Consider the following 25,661-nt stretch of genomic DNA (forward strand, 5'->3'; position numbering starts at 1 on the left):
TATTATGTATATATGAATACACACACTTACAGTATATATTTGGAAAATATTTACATCTATATTTATAGTCATATAATTTCTATTATAAATAAACATATTTAATATAAATACAAATAACATATTTTTCTGTACATGCATGTGTGTATTTATATATACATAATTAATATACACAGTACACACACAGATATTATGTAAACAAAAACTTTTATTTTGGATGCCATTAATCGTTTTATGCTTAGTTTTAAGCATAAACGCACTCATTTTGATGCATTTTTCAGACTTAATATCTGAAGTCAGTTTGCATCTCCAGTAAATGTATCTTGATTTAAGGATGTTTTGAATTATTTGCACTGAAAACCAAGACAGAAACGCTGAGGAAGAGCATGATTTTTTGATGCCGTCTGTATTTTGATCTGATTCAGCGCTCTGTTGCTCTAGTTTTCAGAGCTGTAACTGCTTTCTGACGCTGTAAGAGACGAAGCTGTGTCGTTTTGATCCACTTCAGGAAGGACAACAGGCTCAAACCTGCTGCTTAACCACAACAAGAAACCGGATGTCTGCGTTTATGCAGAGACGGAGGTGAGATCTGCTCTGTGTTATACAGCTCCCTGTCAAAACACGCAGGTGACCTGGAGAATCATGCACATTCTGTGCTTTTATATCACTTGACCATGTTTTACAGCAGGAGCCTGCTCCTGATGAGCCACAATCCTGAAGAATTTAACTCCAACCTGCTTCATCACAACTCAACGTCTGCACTAACAATGAGAGTCTATGGAGAAAGAACAAATGTTACAATACACAGATTCTAAAGTTACTGAAACCGTTACATTTTATCAAAGCTGTAACCACACTGGAGAAAATATTGCATGCATATTGCATTACATATTACACTAATTGCAAGTAACACATTGAATTAAATGAGAAATATTTCTTTATTTTCTGTCAGAATTAGGGAAAACATTTTTTTGAATGCAGCAAGACCTGATCAGAAATGGCCAAATTGTCCCCCAATATTAGATTTTTTCATGCTGCCTTTGACAGCTGTTTTATGATAGAGATGTTATCATAAAGATCAGGGCAGTTGTGGCCTACTGGATAGAGAGTCGGACTTGTAACCTGAAGGTTGTGGGTTCGAGTCTCAGGTCCGGCAGAGATTGTAGGTGGGGGAGTGAATAACCAACACTCTCTCCACCCTCAATACCACGACTGAGGTGAGACCCTTGAGCAAGGCACCGTACCCCCAGGTGCTGCAGCATTGGCTGCCCACTGCTCCGGGTGTATGTTCACTACTGAGTGTATGTTCACTACTGAGTGTATGTTCACTACTGAGTGTACACTTGGATGGGTTAAATGCAAAGCAGAAATTCAGAGTATGGGTCACCATACTTGGCCACACACCACTTCCCTTTCCTTTCCCTTCCTTAAATGTCCCACAATAACATCCAGTGATGCAAACTACTCTGCTTTTGAAAATACATTTCATTTACTTGATTTATGTAATTTATAGACATTTTGATTATGTATGACTATGCATTAATGAATGTGACAAGAAAATAAAAGATTTTTATTTGCAAATAGTTAAAATAGGCTTAAATGAGGAGAAGCTGTGAGAAAGCCGGTGTCTGTCTGACAGATTTATGATGGCTGTGACGTGCTGTCTGTGATTCACTCGACTCTGAATGTCTCACAGCAGCTGGAATCTGTGCCGCTTTATCTAATATTGACTCTGAAACTCTACAGACTTGGGCTGAGCTGAAAATTTCTCGATTTTAATCAATTCTAATTTTTAATGAACCCCTTTAATGAAATCCCTAGAATTGATTTGTGCAGTTTTCAGTTGATGTGTGAACAAAACTTCATGAAAGATTATTATTACCTGCCATCCAATAAATCGTAACACTCTTTGTTACTTTTCATATGAAACAAAGTCTCAGCTTTCACATTTTGTCCATTTTATTATGAAACACAATCAGTAAATGTGTTTTTGTGGCTCTTTAATGTGTGTCTTCCTCTTTACTACTAGTTATGGCACAAAACAAATATGAATGAACATCAGTAAAAAACAAATATGCGTAAAATTTACGGTAAAAAACCAGTAGCGGTGGTTGCCAGAATTTTACCGTAATTTTTTTTAGGTTTTACCTTAAATTTAGTTAAATGCCATAATTTCATTAACTGATATAATGTTAATATATCGACCTATTAAAGTACTGAAATCTGTTTTGTACCTTTGTAATGCACTGATAACCACCACAATCAGGTGATGATGGGAGAAGGCTGCAGAATCCTGGTTCTCTTCCTGTTATTTAAAGCAACACTTCCTTCCTCCTCACAATTAGCTGCTTGAGCTTGACTTCCGTCCAGCGAGAAAAAGTGTGTCAGAGATCGTATCTTGATGGCACTTTAAATCCGTCCAATCACGGACTCCGCTTCAACAGGAAGTAAACGGTCAGAAAGATCAGTTTTCAAGCTGCTTACATTATTTCTCAGCAGACCTGCAGTAGTTCATGACAATAGAGTATATATTTGATTTGTTTCTACAAATTCTACCAAAAAAGGATTTTCTTTATTTTGTTTTTGCCTTTTCCAGTACAAATGTCTAAATATTCGTAAATCAAGACACATTTGAGAAGAAAATTCATTGAAATTAAGTGATGCTTAAAGCAAGAAAAAAAATGTTTATGATGTATAAAATAAAAAAGCTTACTTCAAAGGGAAATTTTCTGTTTGCTTGTTTTTTGTGCGCAAAAAACTCACATAATTGTAATGTTTTTATCAGAAAACAAGACTTCATATTTTAACTCATTTTGCTGCTTAAGTGAATATTTATTTATTTGAGAAATGTTCAGATTGTGAGCACAGAAATGTTCCACGGGGTCAGAAAAATAAAATGAGTTCAAAAGGAAGTTAATTTTCTTTGAGGATTTTTAAGTTACTCTCTACACCGATCTCCAAGGAAGAATTCTAAGGACTGTAATACTCACCAGCGCATCACCCCACTCCCCATCAAGACTCCTCTGTGCAAAATAAAGTATTTTGTTTTTACTTAACATCCGTGTCACGCCACTTCTGTTACAGTTTGATGCATTGACCCACAAGAAAGCTGCTTTTGCGTGAGCTGTGCTTTATGAACCACTATAGACAATTTTTGCACACAAAATGTATCTAATGTGACCGCACCTTTCAGATGCATCATTAGGTGCATGACATGAGGGTGAGCGAATGATGACAGAATTACATTTTTGGGGGAACTGTCCCTTTGAAGGTGGTCAACTAGCATGCTCTTTATGGAGAAGCTGGTTAAACCAATTAAGTAGCCTGGTGGAGATGCATGCATAACACAACGTATGTTAATCTTTTCAGCAGGGATTTAACACTATAAACATTATCAGCTCACACGGCAGGTGGATGAGAGGACTCCCGTGTCCAAACTCGTCCCGGAGCGATGCAGAAAACAAACAAGCTCAGTTAGTTGAATGAAGCGGTGTTGGAACAGCCCTCATGAGAAGCCAGGAATCAAGGCCTCCAGAGAGACGGCGAGGAAAGGAAGAGTTAGTGCTGCTGGTACTCCGTCTGCAGGTAATTATGAAGAACAAATCATTTAGCTATCATGGAAACAAAACGCTGTGATGATACACTAAACTCACACAGATCCCGTCTGTGTTGCGTTACACAAACAAATGTTGCATTAAAACCAAAACATGCAATTCAAGCATACTGTGTTTTCTGCAATAAACCATGCTTTCTATCATCTGACATGTGCTGACTTATATTCCAAAGCTATTTATATAATGCAATTAACGTCAAGCGCAACACATTTGGATTCAGTTTCACTTTAAATAAATTAGTTTAGTTTTGGAGTTCACGGTATATGTTGTTTCTAATAAATGCCACAATAATTTATGTTGGCTTTCTGCTTATATTTCTCATTCCTGTTATGAATACCATAGAAGTGATTGTTGAAGAGCGAGCTAAAATACATGCTTATAGTGTTTATAATGTTTATAGTATTTTACATTTTTCATTACTGTAATAATAAAATGTGACTTATACACCGATGCAACTTATCTGTGATTTTTCCTTTCCTTTCAACAATGCAATTTTGACCCAGTGGAAAATACAGTATGTGATTGCTAGCGCTTCTAGATGGAAAAGCTGCATTGTTGCTTTCTGAAACTCATCAGACAGACTCAGATCTGCACCAAAAGCATGAAAAGAACCCAGAGACGCTCTGTGCTTCACAGAATAAGGCTTGAATAGACAAACTCACAAATACATACTGTGTCCAGTGGCACACTGAGCTAATGACCTTCAGTCTGACCGCGCTGGAAAAGGAAGAAAGCAGGAACAGAGCCGGAAATTGGACATGCAACATTGAAAAGAAAGAATGGGAGCGAGAGAGAAGGGAAAGAATGTGAAGCTGAAGTTTCAAAGGAAGTCGGTCAGATTTAGAGCCCAACACTAGCGCCTCTGATCCAGCCGTCCATTCAGCAGGAATTCCTGCATAAAAACGCTCCGGTTGGGCCTTTGGCTGATGAAAGCGTTGAGGCACACAGACGGCGCTGTGTCTTTCTTCTGCTGCTTTCTGTAACGAAAAACACAAACAGAACGAATCAGAGCCAATGATGATGGCAAAGTGCAAAAAAAAAGAAAAAGGGAAAAGTTTTAGAACTAAAATCCCTAATGTTCTCTAAATTCACAGTCATACACTAATATATATCAGTCAAAATTTGAATTCAAAAACTGAATTTGTTTGGTTTAAAATGCAAAAATTATTTAACTGTTGAAATACATAATTATGGATTAATTCATAAACCTAGTTTTATCTACAAAAATTATAATGCAAAAATATTGAATTTTTGAAATGCATAATCCCTGCTTTAACCCTGCAGGGAATCAAACGATGCATCTCATGCAGATTTTGTGTAGGCCGTATGTCTTTTCAAATATATCTCAAAATACACCTTTGCAATGCACTATCCCCATTGAAATCAATGTATTCACAGCTCATGTCTGAAACAGCATAAACTCTACAGGTCATCGTTATAGCTAACCATGTTTTACAGATGCACAGAAATAAAGCGGTTCATGCCATCTTCATCTTCTTCATGCAGTGGATGCTGTACTGCAGAGCTTTATAAATATTTATCAAATGGTGCATGATGCTAGAAACCATGATCAGAATCTCTGAATCACTGATTCAGGATCAGCTCCAAGGTTTCACACTCAAACACTTCATGAATTAAAGAACTATCAATGAGAGCGACTCACTTATTCTCAAAGTCCTTAACTTCTGCTCCTTTCCCATGGAACCACACAAAGACTGAGAGAGGAGGACCACGAGTGTGTGTAAGTGTGTGCGCGTGAGTCTGTGTGTGTGTGTGTGTGTGAGTGTGTGCGTGTGTGTGTGTAAGTGTGTGCGTTTGTGTGTGTGGGTGTGTGAGTCTGTGTGTTTGTGTGTGTGGGTGTCTGAGTGTGTGTTTGTGTGTGTGTGTAAGTGTGTGCGTGCGAGTCTGTGTGTGTGTTTGTGTGGGTGTGTGAGTGTGTGCGTGTGAGTCTGTGTGTGTGTTTGTGTGGGTGTGTGAGTGTGAGTCTGTGTGTTTGTGTGTGTGTGTAAGTGTGTGCGTGTGAGTCTGTGTGTGTGTTTGTGTGGGTGTGTGAGTGTGAGTCTGTGTGTTTGTGTGTGTGTGTAAGTGTGTGCGTGTGAGTCTGTGTGTGTGTTTGTGTGTGTGTGTGTGTGTGTGTGTAAGTGTGTGCGTGTGAGTCTGTGTGTGTGTTTGTGTGTGTGTGTGTGTGTGTAAGTGTGTGCGTGTGAGTCTGTGTGTGTGTGCGTGTGAGTCTGTGTGTATGTTTGTGTGTGTGTGTGTGTGTGTGTGTAAGTGTGTGCGTGTGAGTCTGTGTGTGTGTGTGTGTGTGTGTGTGGGTGTGTGAGTGTGAGTCTGTGTGTTTGTGTGTGTGGGTGTCTGAGTGCGTGTGTGTGTGTGTGTGTGTGTGTGTGTGTGTGAGAGAGTAAGTCAGTTCTGGACTGCTGTAGTTTTTAAAAGCCATACGGTGATAAAGCAATATTCCATATCTCAATCAAATCGTCAATAAACGGCGCATTAGATCTGTATAGAAAGAGAATGTCACATTATTTTGTTACACGAGAGTACTAATTGGTTTAAAATTAAATTCTGGCTGATGTGCATTTCTGAATGAATCATTAACCGTCCAGACAGCCAATCAGTCACAAGCTTTGGTTTTAATTCAGTGTGTGCTCTAAATGCTTGATTGAAACTGCTTTAATTCACAGCTTTAACTGGACCAAGAGGAGAGAAAAGACCATGAAGGATCAATATAAGGCTCTCTAGCACCACTGTGTGGCTAGAATTATAACATGACAATTACTTTCTCAGTTAAACTGCTTACAAATACACCAAAACCTCATACATATGTCGTTTTAATCATATGATACACATCAGCTAACAGTAATTAGATTAATATAAGTGTTATTGATTGAAAGCAAAACTATACCTAGCTTATTTATATAGTGCTTTTCACAATACACATTATTTAACAGCAGCTTTACAGAAAATCATGACATTATTGTTTGGAATATCGTAAAATCTTCATATTTTATTTAACAGATTAGAGCCGGACGATACTATAGTTACATTTTGCAACAATATAAACAATCAAGCAGTTAATATTTGCTATGAAATATATATATATATATATAGCTTTACATGAGTGTACTGTATGCAGATACTTAAATCTACATAACTTTATGTAAAGTCCCTCTAACTATCCATTTACATTTACTCACATAAAGTGAGATATACTAAAAGCAAATCTCATCTGGTCGATCATTCATTAAACTATCCTCACGTCCAGCTCTAAACTGTTCCATGTGACTATAAAACATTTAGATATTATAAACATTTGCATTATTAATCTCTAAAGCTGCTTTGAAACAGTGTGTATTATGAAAAGCACACTTGTGTTTGTTTTAAATGCGTGGATTGTGTTGCATTAGATCAAGTATTTCCATCTAGTTAACTAAAACTATAAAAAAATCCCTTTCATTACTTTAAATAAAATACATTTTAAATTAAATAAAATATAAAAACCTATAAGAACTTATATAAGAACTTATTTTCTTATCTAGTTGCCAAGACAAAACATCTAATTTTAATTTATTTCTACTTAATAAAATAATTATGCACTAAATTAACTAAAACTGAAATAAAAATGAATAAAAAAAACCTAGTTCTGTCAAATGATTAATTGCATCCAAAATAAAAGTTTTTCTTTACATAATGTGTGTATGTGTACTAACCTATATATAAATACACACACATACAGTATATATTTTGAAAATATTTACGTTTATATATTTATATCATTATATTTTATATTATATAAAAAATATATTTAATATACAAACATAAAATGTTTCTTAAATATATACATGCATGCGTGTGTATTTATATATACATAATAAATATATACAGTACACATATATTATGTAAACAAAAACTTTTATTTTGGATGCAATTAATCGTTTGACAGCACTAAAAAAAACAAAAATGACAAAAACACAACAAAATGAAACCAAACTTAAAATAAAAACAGAAAAACTAATTCAATATGTTAATAGAAACTATCATAATATCTCAATGCTACTAAATAAACACATGATCTGAACTCAGACAAACAAATGCATAACAAAACCCCCACAATCCTCTTAGACCCATATTCACTGATTCAAAACTCTCAATCACTCAATTCATCATTAGGTCAGAGGTCATTCGTCTCGAACCCCAAACACCATACTCTCACGCACTATTACACACACACACACACACACAGCTATGTAGGGCAGGGTAAAGTGTCACGGCTTGTGTTGTGTATCAGGGCAAGACAATCTTCATTCAATTCCAGAGTAATTCAATTATAGTGTATTTACTGGCATCCATGTGTGATGACCACAAATAAAGCGGAGTCCTCCGGAAAGACTCCGAGTAAACTGTAAACTGTATTTATCATTCTTGGTCCAGTTGGGAATTTCACACTTCACAAAAAAAGATTTTGGGGTAAGAAAATAATCCTGTTTAGCCTTTGAATTAATATTATTTTCTTACCCCACTGGCAGATATTTCTGCTTGTTTCAGACAAAAAAATTATAAAATCTGGATGATATTTTCAGAAAACAAGACAAAATATTTTAAGTCATTTTACTTGTCAAGTAAGTTAAGAATTATTATATTTATACTAGAAAACAAGACTAAAATACTAAGCAAGAAAATCTTTTTTTGCAGTGCAGCGCTGATCTGAATGAAACTGAAGCCTTCACTGGTCTTGAATTTAGAAAGCGTGTGATTGTTTAGACTAAAGTCCCATGATTCATGAAGAAATGAACACACCTGATCAGTCCATGCAGACCTCGTCCTCTCTGTATTTACTGGATTCAGTAGTTCAGTATTTCTCACATAATGCATGATGAATTCAGCACGTCTTCTAAACAATCCTCTGGAGGAAGACGCCTTATGTGATGATGATTTTCACCACACAAACAGAAAAACACTGTAATTATATGGCGTCCAACAGAAAATAAACCTTACTCTGTCATCTTTTAAAATGGACAGTCTGTTATTACTGAATTCCTGGATCATCTGCGTCAGAAATACCTCCAAACAACCAATTAACCAACCAACCTATCTCTACTAAACACTTTATAATACAGCACTTATACCATAGTGATACACTTCTGAACGGAACAGCTCGAAATTATACAAAAATCACACATTATACACACACACACACACGCCCTTCAGTCGTTGGCGCGCTCACAGAATTTTCCCGCTCTTTCAGTTTCCGTTGGCGCCACCTGGAGGAATAGCGCGGGAACTCTTCTGTTATTCCTCGGTCGTGCAGCAGGTGTCTCTCTGTGAGGAAAAACGAGGAAATGAAGCATCTTTATTTGACAGATGAGGAAAAGAGATTCATTTACCACATGAAGAGCAACAAAACATCCAAATCGGATGAAAATAACGCGGTACTTTATTTTAAATCATCGAAGATGTAACCATTCACTTATTTTCAAGGTACGATGCTAAGATTATCACGTCTTTACTATCCCTGCGTCCCAGTGTGCATACTATCCACCCTATCTGCCCTAAATAGTATTGAATTACTATCATCACAGAGAAGTTAGGATGGATAGTGTGCACATTGGGACGCAGGCTGGTCGAATAACACGTAAAGAAGATCTAGCTCGCTGTTACGTAACGTAGATGGGTGTGTTTGTGTTCGCAGCATCCGCGGCAGTAATGGCGGAGGATCCGGTTACAGCTGTCCGATCAACTGCTGATCAGATGGATTGATCCGGTGTCCGATCATCCGAACCGACTCATCATCCGAACCGAGTCATCACCCGAACCGAGTCATCACCCGACCGAGTCATCATCTGAACCGAGTCATCATCTGACCGAAGGTGGATTACAGGCAGCGCGTTCATGACTGAAGCTAAAGCGGTGTAACCATGGATGTGTTCGGCTTTCTCAATCTAAACGAGCTCGCTCTGGGGCTGTCAAACCTCTCCATGTTCCCCTACTTCGACATGGCGCATTATATCATATCAGTGATGAGTCTGAGAGAGCAGCCAGGTAAGAGAAATCAAACCGAATCAGCTCTAATACGCTTTAGCTGAACGCGATTCGGTGTCGGAATCAATCTCTGTCACATTTCAGACTCATTTCTGCAGTCATATGCACAGTATATAAGCACTTATAATGTTCTTAATCATTGTTTTATGAGTGCTTTGGCAGGTTGTCAACACTTCCCTTCACATCGCAAGAAATTAGTATTTTCTGTTTTTATTTAATCAACAAATTTGTGGTAATAATCCAAGATCTGATATTTAATAATATGTTTCATGAAAATTTCTGATGCATTTGATCGTGTGTTATATGTAGTTTCTTTCATCCAGGCAGTGGCTTTAGAAATGAGGGTTCTGTTCTCATTAGAACACATTCATGCATCTAGAGCAGATCAGCGTGTGTTTAAATGAGTTCTGTTCGGAGTTCGGATCTGTTTAAATGAGTGTGAAAGCAGAAGTTACATGATCAAAGGCCAAAGGGAAGAGAAGTGCATTTAATCATTAACTCTCTGTCAATATTCTATCTCTGTTTTTCTCATAGAAGCATGCAAATGTGTGGTTAAGCATGCATTTGCTCTGCATGTGGGGTGGAGGCACAAATCCTGTTTGCTGGGTCGTTTTGCATTAACCAAACATGCATTAACACACATGCATTTGCATTAACCAAAGTGTGGTTAGCCAGTGCTCTTGTACTGGGAATTTGTGTTTGTGCTCTATTGTATTAGCTGCAGCAGCTGCAGTAAATCACAGGCTATTTTAGAGCCTCTGACCTGCACGGCATCCCGTTTCACCTGACCCACTCTCTTCTATTGTCCAGCACTTTACTCAAATATCTGGAGGGGAATGAGACTCAACACGTCCTGATGTTTAGATCCAGTGGGAAGAGAGTCTCAAGAATGTTTTAGGTTAAACATGATTCTGTTTTACCAGCAGCATATTAGCTCCTACACGATCCAGACTGACATCCAGTGCAACTAATTAACCTGAAGTTACTGTTCATAGTCTGTTTTCCAGGAAGAAAGACTGAAAGTGGAGTTTATTTTGTCAATGTTTAGAAGTCCACTAGCATATAGATGTAAGACACTACACTTTTTTTATGCAATTTTGAGATTTTTGGCTCTTCATAATGTTTTTTTTTTTTTTTTTTTTTTCAGACTAGAGGAAAGAAAACATCCAAAAGACACAATTAAGCGTTTTTTTTTTTGTTGTTGCTGTTTTTATTTTCGTCTGTAAATTTAAATTACTATACATATCTTTAAAAGTTTTTTCTTTGTTTCAGCGGCACTTACACACACCAAATTTTACAGTTTCAATCTATATTATTTATATATATATATATATATATATATATATATATATATATATATATATATATATCTGAAGGTTATACAGAGGGATTTGTTCGTATATCATTCATACAGATTTTTAATCAACATTTTATTCCTAAAAACATGGCGAAAATGTGTTTTTTTTATGTTTTTTTGGAGTTTTTTCTCCACTTCAGCAGCACTTGCAAACAACAAAACTTACATATTTATTCCTGTCTATATTCTGAAGATTTGTAAGGATTTGTTCATCGTTCGCTTGAGATAACAGACATGAACTAAAACCACAAAACTCAGGATTTGTGTCAGTATTTTTAAACTCATCCAGAAGGACCCCCCACATCTGTTGTTGTGTGTGAACCTGCACGAGTAACCAAATGATTTCATTGCATTTAATGAAAGGATTAATTAAGCAGCAGCCCGGCTCACTTCATTGTGTTCTGGTTTCCCAAGCAACTTTTATTCCATGAGGAATGTGTTTAGCAGGCAGTTCAGCGTCTTTCTTCCTAATAAAGACAGAGAGTGTTCTGGAAAAGCCCTCTTTCCTGTTTCTGTCTGTTCTCCGCTCTGGGAGTTTTCCCCGAGCGCCGCGTGTCACTTCCTGTCAGGCTCATGCATGTTTAATGTTCTGTGGAAGCAGAAACTCCTTCTGTTCTGGTCTTGAACGCTTCTTCTCTCATGCAGAGACGAGAATGACTCTTGTGTTTTCTTTACATAAATGTTCTATGGTGCAGAAATGACCAAAAACATTTGTAAATACTCTTTTATGAGTCACTTCAGTGATATATTACACAGTTTGAGCAGTGTTGAAGGTCTTGAGTAAGAATATGCATTATTTTATCAATATTAGTTGCATATAATAATGACATTTTTGATAGTCAAATATATACAAGGTAGCTTGAGAGTGTAGAAAAGCTGAGTTATATTTCCATGTCCATCAACTTCTGTGACTTTTTATTCAATTATATACAGTATTATCTTTATTTTGGGCACCATATTTGAGTTGTCTGTAAGCATCATCTGGGTGATCTACTGCTACATTTGCCAAAAAGATGTGATGTGTGTGTGTGTATCCCACAATGCAATGCACTCTGCTCGACCTTCCATTTCAAATATGTAATAACTAATATTTTATGTATGAGTCAATTTTCTAAATGCATTTTATTGGGCTTATTGTGAATGATTTGATACATATTTCATTTTCTAATAAAAAAACTTGACCTTGTAATTTGGAATCAAAATAAAGTCTGTTTCAGTGCGACTTTAAATCATTATTTAATCACACTCCCAAACATTAAAACATTTTTCTTAATAGAATTGGATTAAAAACACAAAATGTTTTATTTATTTCTGAGATGACAACAGGATGCTACTCACTGGATGTAATGAGGTCATGTGACAAACGCAACGAGAACAATGTAGCAAACCATTGTTTGAAACATTCTTCTATTTTGTATCATGCAATAGTTTCTGTTCACTTTAAACGAGATGAAACCACTGACAACAGCGTAGCAACTGCATAGCAACAACCCCAAACACCTTAGTAACCACTTTAATCTTGGAATTTTGACAATATTTCTCATTTATGGTCATAAATGCTCTCAAACGTTAAAGTAGATATATTTTGGAAGGACTTTTGAGTTTTGATCAAATTTATCCTCTTTGGTTTTCATGCAGTTTGCAAGGAATTGAGATTTTTTGGATCTCAATTACTAGCCTATTACTGCACTAAAAGGAAAATTAAGTAACTCATTTTACACTGAAAAAAAAATGATTCATTGAATTTACTAATTCTTTTTTAAGGTAAGTGGTTGCAATCAATTTATTTTAGCTACATTTAAATAAATTTAGTTTCATCTAAATTTATTTAAATGTATCATTTTTTTTCAGTGTATGCTCGCACAAAAAGACGACAAAAAAGATTGTTGTTCAAATAGTAATTAGTGTTACGTGCACTAAGTACAAATAATGTTAGATGCTTTTGCTACTTAAATAGTAAGTAGCAAATAGTCACTACATTTTCATGACGACAATTTTTTTTTTTTTGTTAATTTTTTTAATTGTGTCTGTGTAGCTAATTTTACAAAAAAAAAATTGACTTAGAAATAAAGCAACAAAAAAAATAGATAGCAATTATTAAATTTCTCTTTTTTTTTTTTTTTTTAGTCTCTGACAGCTACAATAACATTTTTCTGTTTTTACATGATTTTATCTTCACTTTTTGGTGAATTTCATGCAAACCAATGTGGGTCAGTTTGACTCTCAACACAGAAGCTGTACTCCATCTCTGAACAGAAATGGTTCAGAAAAATGCCCAGACTGTTGAATCCGTGCTAGTTGACTGTATGTGTTCAGTTCTATATGAGAGCTTTGTAGTAATGCGCTGCTTGTGGTGATCTTGCAGGCATCGCTCTCTCTCTGTCTGCAGGTAGACAGGTACGTTTCTACAGCATGACTTCAACACACACATCTCATCTTGTGCTGTTCTGCTTCTTTGAGCCTTGCAACACACTGAGAGCATGACGAGTGTGTGTGTGTGTGTGTGTGTGTGTGGATGCATTGACTCGTATCTGTGGTGGATCCGCTCTGCTTCCGTCTCGATGTCATCCGTTCGCTGCTTTAGTGGCTGCATCATGTGATCAGAATGAATGCAACTGTCCTGTGAACTCGTGTTGATCGAGCGTGTCGTCAGCTAGGATGCAGTTGCATCACATGACCTGATTAAATCCGTGAAGGCTGTCGCGTTTATCTGTGTTTGAGTGTTTAACAGCTGTCACTGCAGATATCAGGCCTTCTACATCTCAAGCAGTCGACTTTAAACAGTCTCTTGAGCACTTGTTAGTTTTGTGATTATATTATATGGTAAATGATATTATTTTCCTGCTCGAATCTGCTAAATTAGACTTGAAGGCATGGAGATATTAAGATATTGAAAACATTATTTCATGTCATATGCTTTGAAACCATGTGTAGTGAAAAGTGCTATGAATACATTTGTCAAAAAAAAAAAAACATTTGAAATCACAATTTAAAAACTGCAATTAGATTGTTGTTTTTTCTCCCCCAAATCATTGAGCTCTTGATCAAACTCATTTACTGTCTCATGCTAATCTCATGCTAATCTCGGAGCAGAGATATGAAATCCAGCACACAGTCACGTGATCATGCTTTATCTGTTCGTCTCAATCTGTCTGAGATATTCTGGAGTGTTTCTAAACGATGATCAATGACTCTTGTTGTGGTTTACATTTTATTTTGAATTAGAAGGCCTTTTTAGGCCCAATTGCTTACATTTACTTGGCTAAATCTAAATGGGGACATTGCATGGATTTCTGTTGTTTTTATATACAGCTATAACAGTACAGTTAGTTTTAAATGCTGTAAACTAAACCTACAGTTAAGAAAAAAAAGGTATTTTATTCTTATACCAATTTTACAAATGAGGACATCTCCAAAAGGAGATTTATTTATGATTTCTATACACATTTTTCCCTGCAGTAGTGTTTGATTTGTGTGATGTTCGTGTTTGTCTTTCTGAAGTGAATTGGCTGTAATGTCACATGAGTGATGATGATGATGATGATTGTTTTGCAGGAGCGCTGGAGGTCTCTCAGCGCAGTCCGTTTGCGTGTTGGTTCAGTTCGATGCTGTATTGTTTCGGTGGAGCCGTTCTCTCAGCGCTGATGATGGCAGACGCGCCGGTCGCACCGCTGTCCAACACCACCAACCTGCTGCTCGCCTCGCTCATGTGGTGAGACACATGCACACACACACACACACACACAGCTCATGAGAATGTGGGCCGAAGGCAAAATTATGAAAATGGGCCCCACCAATATTGACGGTAATATTAAAACTAACCGCTACAAACATGACAACTGCAAACAATTATAATGATTTCATGTGATTTGCTCACATAATGATATATAAACACTTATTTAGAGCAGCAAAATTAATGTACATAAAAAGTGAAAAAAAGAAATAGAAGTTAAACCAAACAGCTGCTCAGAGATGTGTGACGCTTCTGCTGGGGATTTATTTGGAGATATTTTCATGGATGAGGTTTGGAAGGATGTGAGGGAGAGTAAATGATGGGAGAACTGTAATTTTTTTGATGAACTGTCCCTTTAATTGTCCTATTACATCAAAAGTACCAATCAGTAACGAAATATTACCATCTAACACCATCACTTTACCATGGTATCAGCTTAGTACTTTTTTGTAAGTGTCACATCATGCAGTTCATTTATGTCTTTATCAAATATTTTGAAAAACCTGCTTCATTCCTCATAAATATTCTAAATAAATGAATAAAACTGAACAAAAATAATGTATGGTGTGATAAATGAAAGATCTGAATGAATGTCAGGGTCACAAATAAGATGTAAAACATTCAGACACATCGCAGAAATGAGAATACACCGTAGAAGTAAAATCTGTTTTATTATCATTAATTTAATGTTTTTATGTCCTTATTGTTCTAAAACAGGCTTAATTTTCTTTATGAATATTAAATGTTCTTTTTTAATTTCAGGTTGAAATATGCAAGTTTTAATGAGATTTGCCACATTATCTTTCATGACTCTTACGAGAAGCAAAACATTCAGACACATCACAGACATGAGAATGTAGAGAGAAAATGTTTTTGTCATTATAATAATGTCACAATGCAAAAAATCTGAAAAATATGCTAAATATTCAGTTGAAACCGGAAGTTTACATACACCTTTCAGAATCTGCAAAATGTTAATTATTTTACCAAAATAAATGCCAGTTATTGTTTTAGTACTGATCTAAATGAGATATTTCACATAAAATGTTTACATATAGTCCACAAGAGAATATAATAGTTGGATTTAAAAAAATTACCCCGTTCAAAAGTTTACATACACTTGATTCTTAATTAAGTGAAGTGACATTCAGCCAAGTATGGTGACCCATACTCGGAATTCGTGCTCTGCATTTAACCCATCCAACGTGCACACACAGCAGTGAACACACACACACACACACAGCAGTGAACACACACACACACAGCAGTGAACACACACACACACACACAGCAGTGAACACACACACACACACACACAGCAGTACACACACACAGCAGTGAACACACACACACAGCAGTGAACACACACACACCGTGAACACACACCCGGAGCAGTGGGCAGCATTTATGCTGCGGCGCCCGGGGAGCAGTTGGGGGTGCGGTGTCTTGCTCAAGGGCACCTCAGTCGTGGTATTGAGGGTGGAGAGAGCGCTGGACATTCACTCCCCCCACCTACAATCCCTGCCGGCCGGGGACTCGAACCCACAACCTTCAGGTTACAAGTACAACTCTCTAACCATTAGGCCACGAGTAATGCATGTTTTTTTCCTTCTGGAGCATCAGTGAGCGTTTGAAGCTTCTTTGATAGTTGCACATGAGTCCCTCAGTTGTCCTCATTTTGTATGATCCCTCTTATTTTGGTAAAATAATTAACAGTTTGCAGATTCTGAAAGGTGTATGTAAGTTCTTTTCATCATTGACTGTTTAATTGTTAAATGAGGCTGTTTGTAGGCTGAGAATCTGTCTTTGTGTGTGTGTGTGTGTTTCTGTTTCTGAAATCTCACACTCATGTTGAATGTTGATCGCTGTCAGGATGTGACTAGTCCTCTGAACTAAACTAAAGATCTCAGAATCACTCTTAAACACTGACTGAGGCTCTCTCTGTGTTCATGATGTGACGGGTTTCTGCTGGTGAAGCAATGTATTCCACTTAAAAACTGCCAATTATCAGGGAATATTAAAAACAGGCCTGGAAAGTCATGAAAAGCAAATCAGCAGCACTGTGAAGGAAAAGGTCTTACACTGGAATGCATTTGAAAGTTGTTTTTGTCCATCTTTCAGTGGGTCTCTGACATTTCAGAAAGAAATCATCATTCACAGGATGAGCGCTTACCATAATTAATAGCCAACAGCACAAATTATGCTAATGGCAATTTAAACGAGCACTTTCTGCTGCTTTGATGGACAGAGATGGGCAATTAAGCAATTGGCAGTGGACTGACACATGAGTGTGTGTGTGTGTGTGTGTGTGTGTGTCTGTTTTGAGTGTGTGTGTGTGTGTGTTTGTGTGAGACTGTGTGTGTGTGTGTGTGTGTGTGTGTGTCTGTTTTGAGTGTGTGTGTGTGTGTGTGTGTGTGAGACTGTGTGTGTGTGTGAGAGTGTCTGTTTTGAGTGTGTGTGTGTGTGTGTGTGAGACTGTGTGTGTGTGTTTGCGCACGCCAGTGTTGGATTATAATATTGCGTTACTCCATGAAAAAATTGTTAATTGCTTTTTATGGAAAATAATGCATTGTGTTTTTGTCAGTGTTTTGTGAAAACGTAACCACTTTTGTTGCTTTTTATTTACACCACATCCAAGTCATATTTCACCTCACAATAATAATAAAAAAATAAAGTACCATAAAATGTTGTGCTTGGGTTGTTATAGCTAACTAAAACAATTATAATAAAAAAAAAAAACATTTTGGTTACTAAAAATAAACATTAACTGAAATAAATTATATAAAAACCCATTTTTATTTAACTTATTTTATTTCAGCTAGTTGTCAAGGAAACATTTCTTAATTTCATTTAGTTTAACTTGTACTAAATGTACAAAATGAACTAAAATTGAAATATAAATTAATTAAAACTATATAGGCATATTTAAAAATACAAAACAGAAGCTATTTAGTTATTCTATTTAATCTATCTATTTATGTTTATTTTCATTTGAGTTTCAGTTGACTGAAATAACTAAAACTAAAAGTGAAATTTATTAAAAAATAAATGTGTGTGTGTGTGTGTGTGCCAGTGTTGGGAAGACGTTACGTTTAAAATGATGAATATTGTGTTGCTCCATAATAAAGTAACTATTTGTGTTGCTTAGTTACTTTTTGTGGAAAGTAATGCATTACTTTTTGTAAAATAGCACTGATTGTGACATTATTGAAATGACATTTAGCCCATATTTCTCGTTTACAGTGTTTGAACTGGACGTGTTTTTAGAGATTATTAGAAACTAATATGTATTGCACAGATATGATAGAAGTGTGTGTGTGTGTGTGTGTGTGTGCGCGCAGGTATCTGGTGTTTTATTGTCCTCTGGATGCCGTGTACTCGCTGTCGTCTGTCTTGCCCGTGCGTCTGGTCTTGACAGCGATGAAGGAAGTGACCCGTTCCTGGAAGGTTCTGGGCGGAGTCACACAAGCAGGAAGGAAGTACAAAGACGGTCTGTTTGTGATGATCGCGGTGGGCTGGGCTAAAGGTACGGCGCGATTCTAATTACACTCATCCATCTACGTTCGTTTTTTCCAGTCAGATATCGAGCAGGATGTGATAGTATTCTTGGCTTGACATTTCCGTGTTTAAAAGCTCAAGGTTATTTTTCAGAATTTCATCACATTCATTATTAAAACCCATGATGCATTTCACCCCGCTGTCCTTCAATTACAGCCAGAAAAGGTTTGAAATATCAAGAGGTCGAGGTGACTGTAATTACAATCGCCGCTGAAATAATACAAGTTTAAGAGCCAAAACACATCAGCGAGCGACTCGTGCCTCATCCTGAGAGTTATGGATGGAGTTATTATGGATGTCCAATGCTATCTCTGATCTCCAGATGTGATTGTGTGTCTGCAGGAGCCGGCGGAGGACTCTTGAGTAACTTTGAGCAGCTGGTTCGAGGCGTCTGGAAACCCGAAACCAACGAACTCCTGAAGATGTCATAGTAAGAGTCTTAAATATTCCAGATATATGACACAAGATCATTTCTGAATGAAATAAAATAAAGTACCATCACATTTTGTGCATCATGGGTTGTTATAGCTAACTAAAACAATTAAAAACATTGTTGTTACTTGAACTTAAACATTAACTGAAATAAATTCCTTTTATTTAATACCTTTCATTTCCGCTAGTTGCCAAGGAAACATTTTTTAATTTAATTTAGTTTAACTTGTACTAAATGTAGTAAACAAACTAAAACTGAATTAAAAATTAATTAAAACTATATAAACATATTAAAAAAAAAAAAAACAGAAGCTATTTATTTATTCTATTTATATTTATTTTCACTTGAGTTTCAGTTGACTGAAATAACTAAAACTAAAAGTGAAATTTATTAAAAGAATCATAAAACTAATAAAAATGGTTTTAGTAACTTGTTGTTTTTTTTATCATTTTTTAAAAATATATATGTATATTTAACACATTTGTTTCCATAAAAAAATAAAATAAAAAATACAGACCTATTAAACAAAATCGAAAAACTAATAAAAATGAGTCAAGTAATTTTGTGATTTTTTTTTTATTTTTTATTTGTGTATAATTTCTTATAAAAACGAAAACTTATAATTTTTTTCTTTTTTTTTGTATATATATTTTTATTAAATTAATTATTTTGGATTTGAATTTTTTTTTCTTTTTTTTTAAAGCATTTTTATTTCAGTTTTAACTTTGCTTAATTTAAATTTAAGTTAAACTCAATGAAATAAAAGATGTTGCTTTGACAATTTAAGTTAAAGTTTTATATTTGTTTTCTTTCTAACATTAAAATGAAAACTGAAAATATAAAATCTCTCAGACAGCAGAATTTCTTTCTGAATGTCTGAACATCATTTCATCAGATCTGTGTCTGAAATGCTGCAGGATCTTTTCTCCTCTCTACTGTCGCTGTTCTTCATCAGATATTTTGAGTGATATTCTCAGTGTCTAAAAGACATCTATGAGACCAAATGCTCATGTTTGAGGGCGTTCGGTGTGTTAATTAGCTCATCTGAACTCATGAATGAGATGAAAGCATCACAGACGAGCTGTTCTTGTCCAGATTTGATGGCAGTGTTTGCAGAAGCTGAATCTGTGTGTCTGCTGTCTCTCTTTCTCTCAGAATAATAGCGTTTGCTCCCAGAATGCCGCAGGTAGAATAATTGGCTTCTGTATTGATTTCCTCTCTCGTGTCTTGGAGACACTTGTTGTCATGGTTTTTGTGCGAGTGTCATTTGAAAGGGTTTCGTGTGGAAGAACGCAGAAGAGAAAGCGTCGCTTTCGTGGAGACGAGCCTCTGATTTTTCTCCGTCTGACGCATCTTTACTGTATTTCTGAGCATCTGATGGGAAATAAAACGCTAATCACTTGTGCAGATCAATGCATATTGACTTACCTTGATCTTATTTTGATCAGCAAATAAATCAACATGCAGAATCCGTTATGGTACAAATTATGTCTTAAATTATGAAGTAATTGTATGAATATAAAAAAATAAGGCATTCTACTGTAACGCACTGTAACACATTACCTTACTGCTTATGGCATTTTTAAAACTCTGGCAACAGTAATATGATTGATAAATGTTCAATAAACACTGTAAAATAAACACATTTCAGCCCACAAAAACTAAAACCTGAAGTTTCATTTTTTAATATTTTTTTTTAAATATGGAAAAAATAATTATTAATAATATAATTAAAATATTTTGTATTTTTTGTATTATTTTGAATTTAATTTATTAGTTGAAAAAGTGACTCTTAAAATCCAGTAGAAATGAAAAAAGCTATTATTGTGAGAGTTAAATGGATTCAAACAAATAACACTTTTACGGTGAATAGCAATAATCACACTATACAACTCTTCCACTAAGTAATATTAGAAGGTTTATGGTTGCAGAGTGGCGTTAAACTCAACACTTTTCTATAGAATGTGCTTCTCAGTCGTGTGTTAATTGTTTGTTTTACATTGTAGAGTCAGAGCTGTTATATTTAACTTTCCTTGTTTAACCTTTGACCTGTGTGTGTGTGTGTGTGTGTGTGTGTGTGTGTGTGTAGCCCGACCAAGGTGACGCTGCTGGGATCCGTTCTGTTCTCTCTCCAGCAGTGCAGCTTTCTCCCGATTCAGACGCATCAGCTGATCTTCATCTACACGCTCTTCATCGTCACCAACAAGGTCTGTGTGTGTGACACTCAAACCAAACTCCTAATCTGGGTTTATATGAAAATACATAAATATCTAGATATGTATTTGTCAAAATAGTAAAATTATTTATATTGCAATTTTATAATTATGCATTTTATAGTTGTTATGCTTCAGGAAAAGGTAAAAACAAAATACAGACATGAAGAGTGATAATAAAATTAGGGCTGCTACTAACGACTATTTTTATTTCGATTAATCTAAACAATTAATTTCCCACACAAAAAAATCAACAAATTTACTTAAAAATATTATATTAAACCAAATGAAATCCAAATTTCCATGAAATCCTTTTTTAAAGCAAAAGTGAAGTGCAACAGAGTGCAAGAAGCTCTCCTATCCTCCACTCATTACCTGTATTAATTGCACCTGTTTGAACTCGTTACCTGTATAAAAGACACCTGTTCACACACTCAATCAATCAGACTCCAACCTCTCCACTGTGAGCAAGACCAAAGAGCTGTCTAAGGACACTAGGGACAAAATTGTAGACCTGCACAAGGCTGGGATGGGCTACAGGACAATAGGCAAACAGCTTGGTGAGAAGGCAACAACTGTTGGTGCAATTATTAGAAAATGGAAGAAATTCAAGATGACTGTCAATCTCCCTCGGACTGGGGCTCCATGCAAGATCTCGCCGCGTGGAGTATCAATGATCCTGAGAAAGGTGAGGGTTCAACCTAGAACTACACGGGAGGACCTGGTCAATGACCTGAAGAGAGCGGGGACCACAGTCTCAACGGTTACCATCAGTAACACACTACACCGTCATGGATTAAAATCCTGCAGCACGCAAGGTCCCCCTGCTCAAGCCAGCACATGTCCAGGCCCGTCTGAAGTTTGCCAAACACCATCTGGATGATCCAGAGGAGGCATGGGAGAAGGTCATGTGGTCAGATGAGACCAAAATATAACTTTTTGGTATAAACTCCACTCGCTGCGTTTGGAGGAAGGATGAGTACAATCCCAAGAACACCATCCCAACCGTGAAGCATGGGGGTGGAAACATTTACATTTACATTTATGCATTTAGCAGACGCTTTTATCCAAAGCGACTTACATTGCATTCAAGTTACAGTTTTTACATTTTATCAGCTCTTGCTTTCCCTGGGAATCAAACCCATGACCTTGGCGTTGCTAGCGCCATGCTCTACTATTTGAGCTACAGGAAAGCTGGGATGCCTTGGGGGTGCTTTTCTGCAAAGGGGACAGGACGACTGCACCGTATTGAGGGGAGGATGGATGGGGCATGTATCGAGATTTTGACAGAAACATTGTGACAGCTGTAAAGAAAGACCCTAAAACAACTGTTAGTGACATCAGCAACAACCTCCAGACGGCAGGAGTGAAGGGATCACAATCTACTGTTCGCAGAAGACTTCATGAACTCAAGTACAGAGGCTACACCAGAAGATGCAAACCACTCATTAGCAAGAAGAATAGGAGACGAGCCTCAGAAATTCTGGGACAAGGTTTTATGGACTGATTTTATGGACCAAAGTGATGGAAAGACTAAAGTTTGGAGAAAGAAAGGATCTGCTCATGATCCCAAACATACAAGCTCATCTGAAACACAGGGTACACAGGTGTACATTATAGTACACATTACACAAGTAATGTAATGGCTTGGGCTTTCATCGCTGCTTCTGGGACAGGCTCATTAATCTTCATTAATGATGTAACACATGATGACAGCAGCTAAATTAACTCAGAAGTCTACAGAAATATTCTGTCTGACAATTTACAGAAAGATGCAACCAAACTGATTGAGAGATCCTTCATCATGCAGCAAGATAATGACCCGAAACATAGTGCCATAACAACACAGGAGTTCATCAGGGGCAAGAAGTGGAAGGTTTTAGACTGGCCAAGTCCATCTCCAGACTTAAACCCTGTAGAGGATGCATTTTACCTGCTAAAGAAGAGACTGAAGGGAGTAACCCCCCAAAACTGAAAGAGGCTGCGGTGAAAGCCTGGAAAAGCATCACAAAAGAAGAATGCTAAAGTTTGGTGATGTCAATGGGTCACAGGCTTGATGCAGTTATTGAAAGCAAAGGATTTGCAACTAAATATGAAGTCTTTTTTACTTTAATCTATGTTAATTCTATCTGAGGGCACTGTATATATATATATATATATATATATATATATATATATATATATATATATATATATATACGCAACCTGAATGTTACCTCCTTATTGACAAAACAGTCAAACCTTCTGACATTTAATGCAAAATAGAATTAGAAATGCAAAATTAACTGCTTTTATTAGAGAGCGCCACTCACTGAAGTAAACACGCAGTGTAACGAGGTCACATGACTAGTTTAACAATACAAATTATTGTCAGTGTACAGTGCAACTCCATTCCAGTTCAGCTTCTGTGTATTTATTTACTGCTAAACGAATATTAGCTGTGGTTTCACGACTAAAAACAAGGCAAAGACAGTGTTTGATTGACCGGAGTGTGGTGTTTGAGTTGGACAGACGTCTGCTTGCATTCGTTTGACTGAATTTCACGAACGAGCTGCTAGAGCTCATCAAAGTGAGTGGTGTTGCTCTCGTCTCTCTCGATCCTCTTTTGCCCTTCAGTGTGATCCGCGCCGCTTTACACTCTTACACGGCTCTTGCTCTTTTTGCATCATTTTCATGTAATTGCATCATTCTGCTTTAAAAAGAGTGAAGTTCTTGAGCGAGACTGATGGTAAATCTGGAGTTCTTCAGTCATATCTCTCGCTCGTGCCCTTTGACCTTTGCAGTCTCAAGACAAGCGCTTCTCTCCTTCAGCTCTCTATTTTAATCGTTAGTATGGCTGAGGATTTCACTGTCCTTTCAGATGCATGTTCATCTTTGACTCTCATAGTTGTATTTATGAGAAACTCAGGGTTTCTGCAGGTCTTAAAAAATCTTAGTTCACCCTTCCAGCAATTAAAAGGCCTTAAATCAGTGTCTTAAGTTCATAAACTCATGGCATTAAATGTTGCATACACTGCAAAAAAAATGTATTTGTGTCTTGTTTTCTAGTATAAATATCTAAACATTCTTGAATCAAGATGCATTCAACTGATCAGTAAAATGACTTGGATATTAAGTCTAAAACAAATTATCAACATTTTGTTCATTTTTGCTTAAAACAAGCAAACATATCTGCCAGTGGAGTAAGAAGAAGAATTCAAAGGATAAACAAGAATATTTTTCTTGCTCCATTGGCAAATTAGTTTCTTGCTTTAAGCAAAAATGAACAAAATGTTGATAATTTTTTTTAGACTTAATATCCAAGTCATGTTACTTATCAAATAAATGTGTCTTGATTCAAGAATGTTTAGATATTTATCCTAGAAAACAAGACACAAATACTAAGAAAATAATTTTTTGCAGTGTAGCATCTCTATTCTTTTTGTATTCTATTTATGTTTCTTTTTATTTATTATACAATTAACAAAAGGCAGAAAAAGGCGTCTAACACTAGCTTGCTCTATTCTATCTGTTTTCTTTTTATTTATTATATAATCAAATAAAACAGCTTGCTACGTGTACTGCGCTAGTGTAACTGAGACCTGCTGTTTTGATGGTTTTGATTGCTTCTTGTCCTCATTTGGATAAAAGCGTCTGCTAAAAGACTAAAAGTACAGGTATTCCTCAGATGATCTTTAGTTGTTGTTCTGTTTACCCAGTGGTCTGTGTTGTTTCAGACGCGGATGATGTTGTTGGGTTCATCGTCGTATCCGTTTTCATCGGTGGAGTCTCTGCTCTACAAGACTCTGTTTGTTCGACCTTTGACCTTTTCACCTCTGACCGACTCGACCCCGAGCTGCAACAAACCCAACGGATCGGCTTCCGACAAACCGGACCAAACCAACCCCAAAGACGCAGAAAACACCAAAAAGACGGACTGAGTCCTGACGGTTTTATTTACTTCTAGTTTGTGAACCTTTTCTACTCGTTTCCTGCTGATGATGTTTTAAAACACAGATGCTCTTTTTATCTTGATATCTGATGTGTACATATTTACTTGATTCACAGAGAATTCTATTCTTTTCTATGCTGTAATGGTGAGGATAATATATTTTAATAATATTTATAATGCATTTATGAGTGCAGAAACCAGTTTTACTGTAAGACGTTTTGAATGCTGGAATGATTGAATATAATTCACTCGCTGTCTTCAGTTTGTGGTGTTGTGTGTGAAAAACATCAGGTTTCTCACAGGAAGATCAAGGTGAATGAATCACAGAAAAAGTTGCTCGTCTGCATCAGTGTCTCAGCAATGGATGCTCTGCAGTGAATGGGTGCCGTCAGAATGAGAGTATTTTAGTTAAAAACATCTTAATGCTGGATTAGTTTCATCTTTAGTCTTCTCCAGATGTTAACTGATGGACTGGAGTGGTGTGGATTATTGTGATGTTTTTATCAGCTGTTTGGACTCTCATTCTGACGGCACCCATTCACTGCAGAGCATCCATTGCTGAGACACTGATGCAGAGACACATTTCTACAAACCTGATGAAGAAACGCACTCATTTAAATCTAGAATGGCTTTTAGAATCACTTTTCTGGTGAACTGTTCCTTTAAACTCCATGTATATCTGTGACAGGCTGCCAAAAATCAACTTTTAATGCATGGTTCCAAAAAAACTAAAGAAAATTCCCTGGTTTCTCAACACAATATTGGCGTTTACAGTAATGCGCTGGA

The 25,661-nt window shown here is 36.4% G+C and overlaps 1 protein-coding gene across 1 annotated transcript; it reads left to right on the plus strand.

The window, feature by feature from the left end:
- Nucleotides 1-8,802: 8,802 nt before the first annotated feature.
- On the plus strand, nt 8,803-25,136 carry LOC306856372 (trimeric intracellular cation channel type B-like). Its single transcript, XM_079395622.1, has 7 exons — nt 8,803-9,089; nt 9,301-9,650; nt 14,563-14,719; nt 18,082-18,266; nt 18,641-18,728; nt 20,821-20,938; nt 24,661-25,136. Exons 2-7 carry the CDS (start codon nt 9,527-9,529, stop codon nt 24,862-24,864), a joined length of 876 nt encoding a protein of 291 aa, XP_079251748.1. The 5' UTR covers nt 8,803-9,089; nt 9,301-9,526; the 3' UTR covers nt 24,865-25,136.
- Nucleotides 25,137-25,661: the final 525 nt, after the last annotated feature.

This window comes from Barbus barbus (assembly GCF_936440315.1).
Source record: "Barbus barbus genome assembly, chromosome: 36".
NCBI lineage: Eukaryota > Metazoa > Chordata > Actinopteri > Cypriniformes > Cyprinidae > Barbus > Barbus barbus.

Excerpts from the sequence above, each read along its gene's own strand:
- LOC306856372 (XM_079395622.1), top strand. The coding sequence starts at position 9,527 with ATGGATGTGTTCGGCTTTCTCAATCTAAACGAGCTCGCTCTGGGGCTG. Across the intron at positions 18,267-18,640 it reads CGCGGTGGGCTGGGCTAAAG|GAGCCGGCGGAGGACTCTTG; the intron begins GTACGGCGCGAT and ends GTGTGTCTGCAG. Across the intron at positions 20,939-24,660 it reads TCTTCATCGTCACCAACAAG|ACGCGGATGATGTTGTTGGG; the intron begins GTCTGTGTGTGT and ends GTGTTGTTTCAG.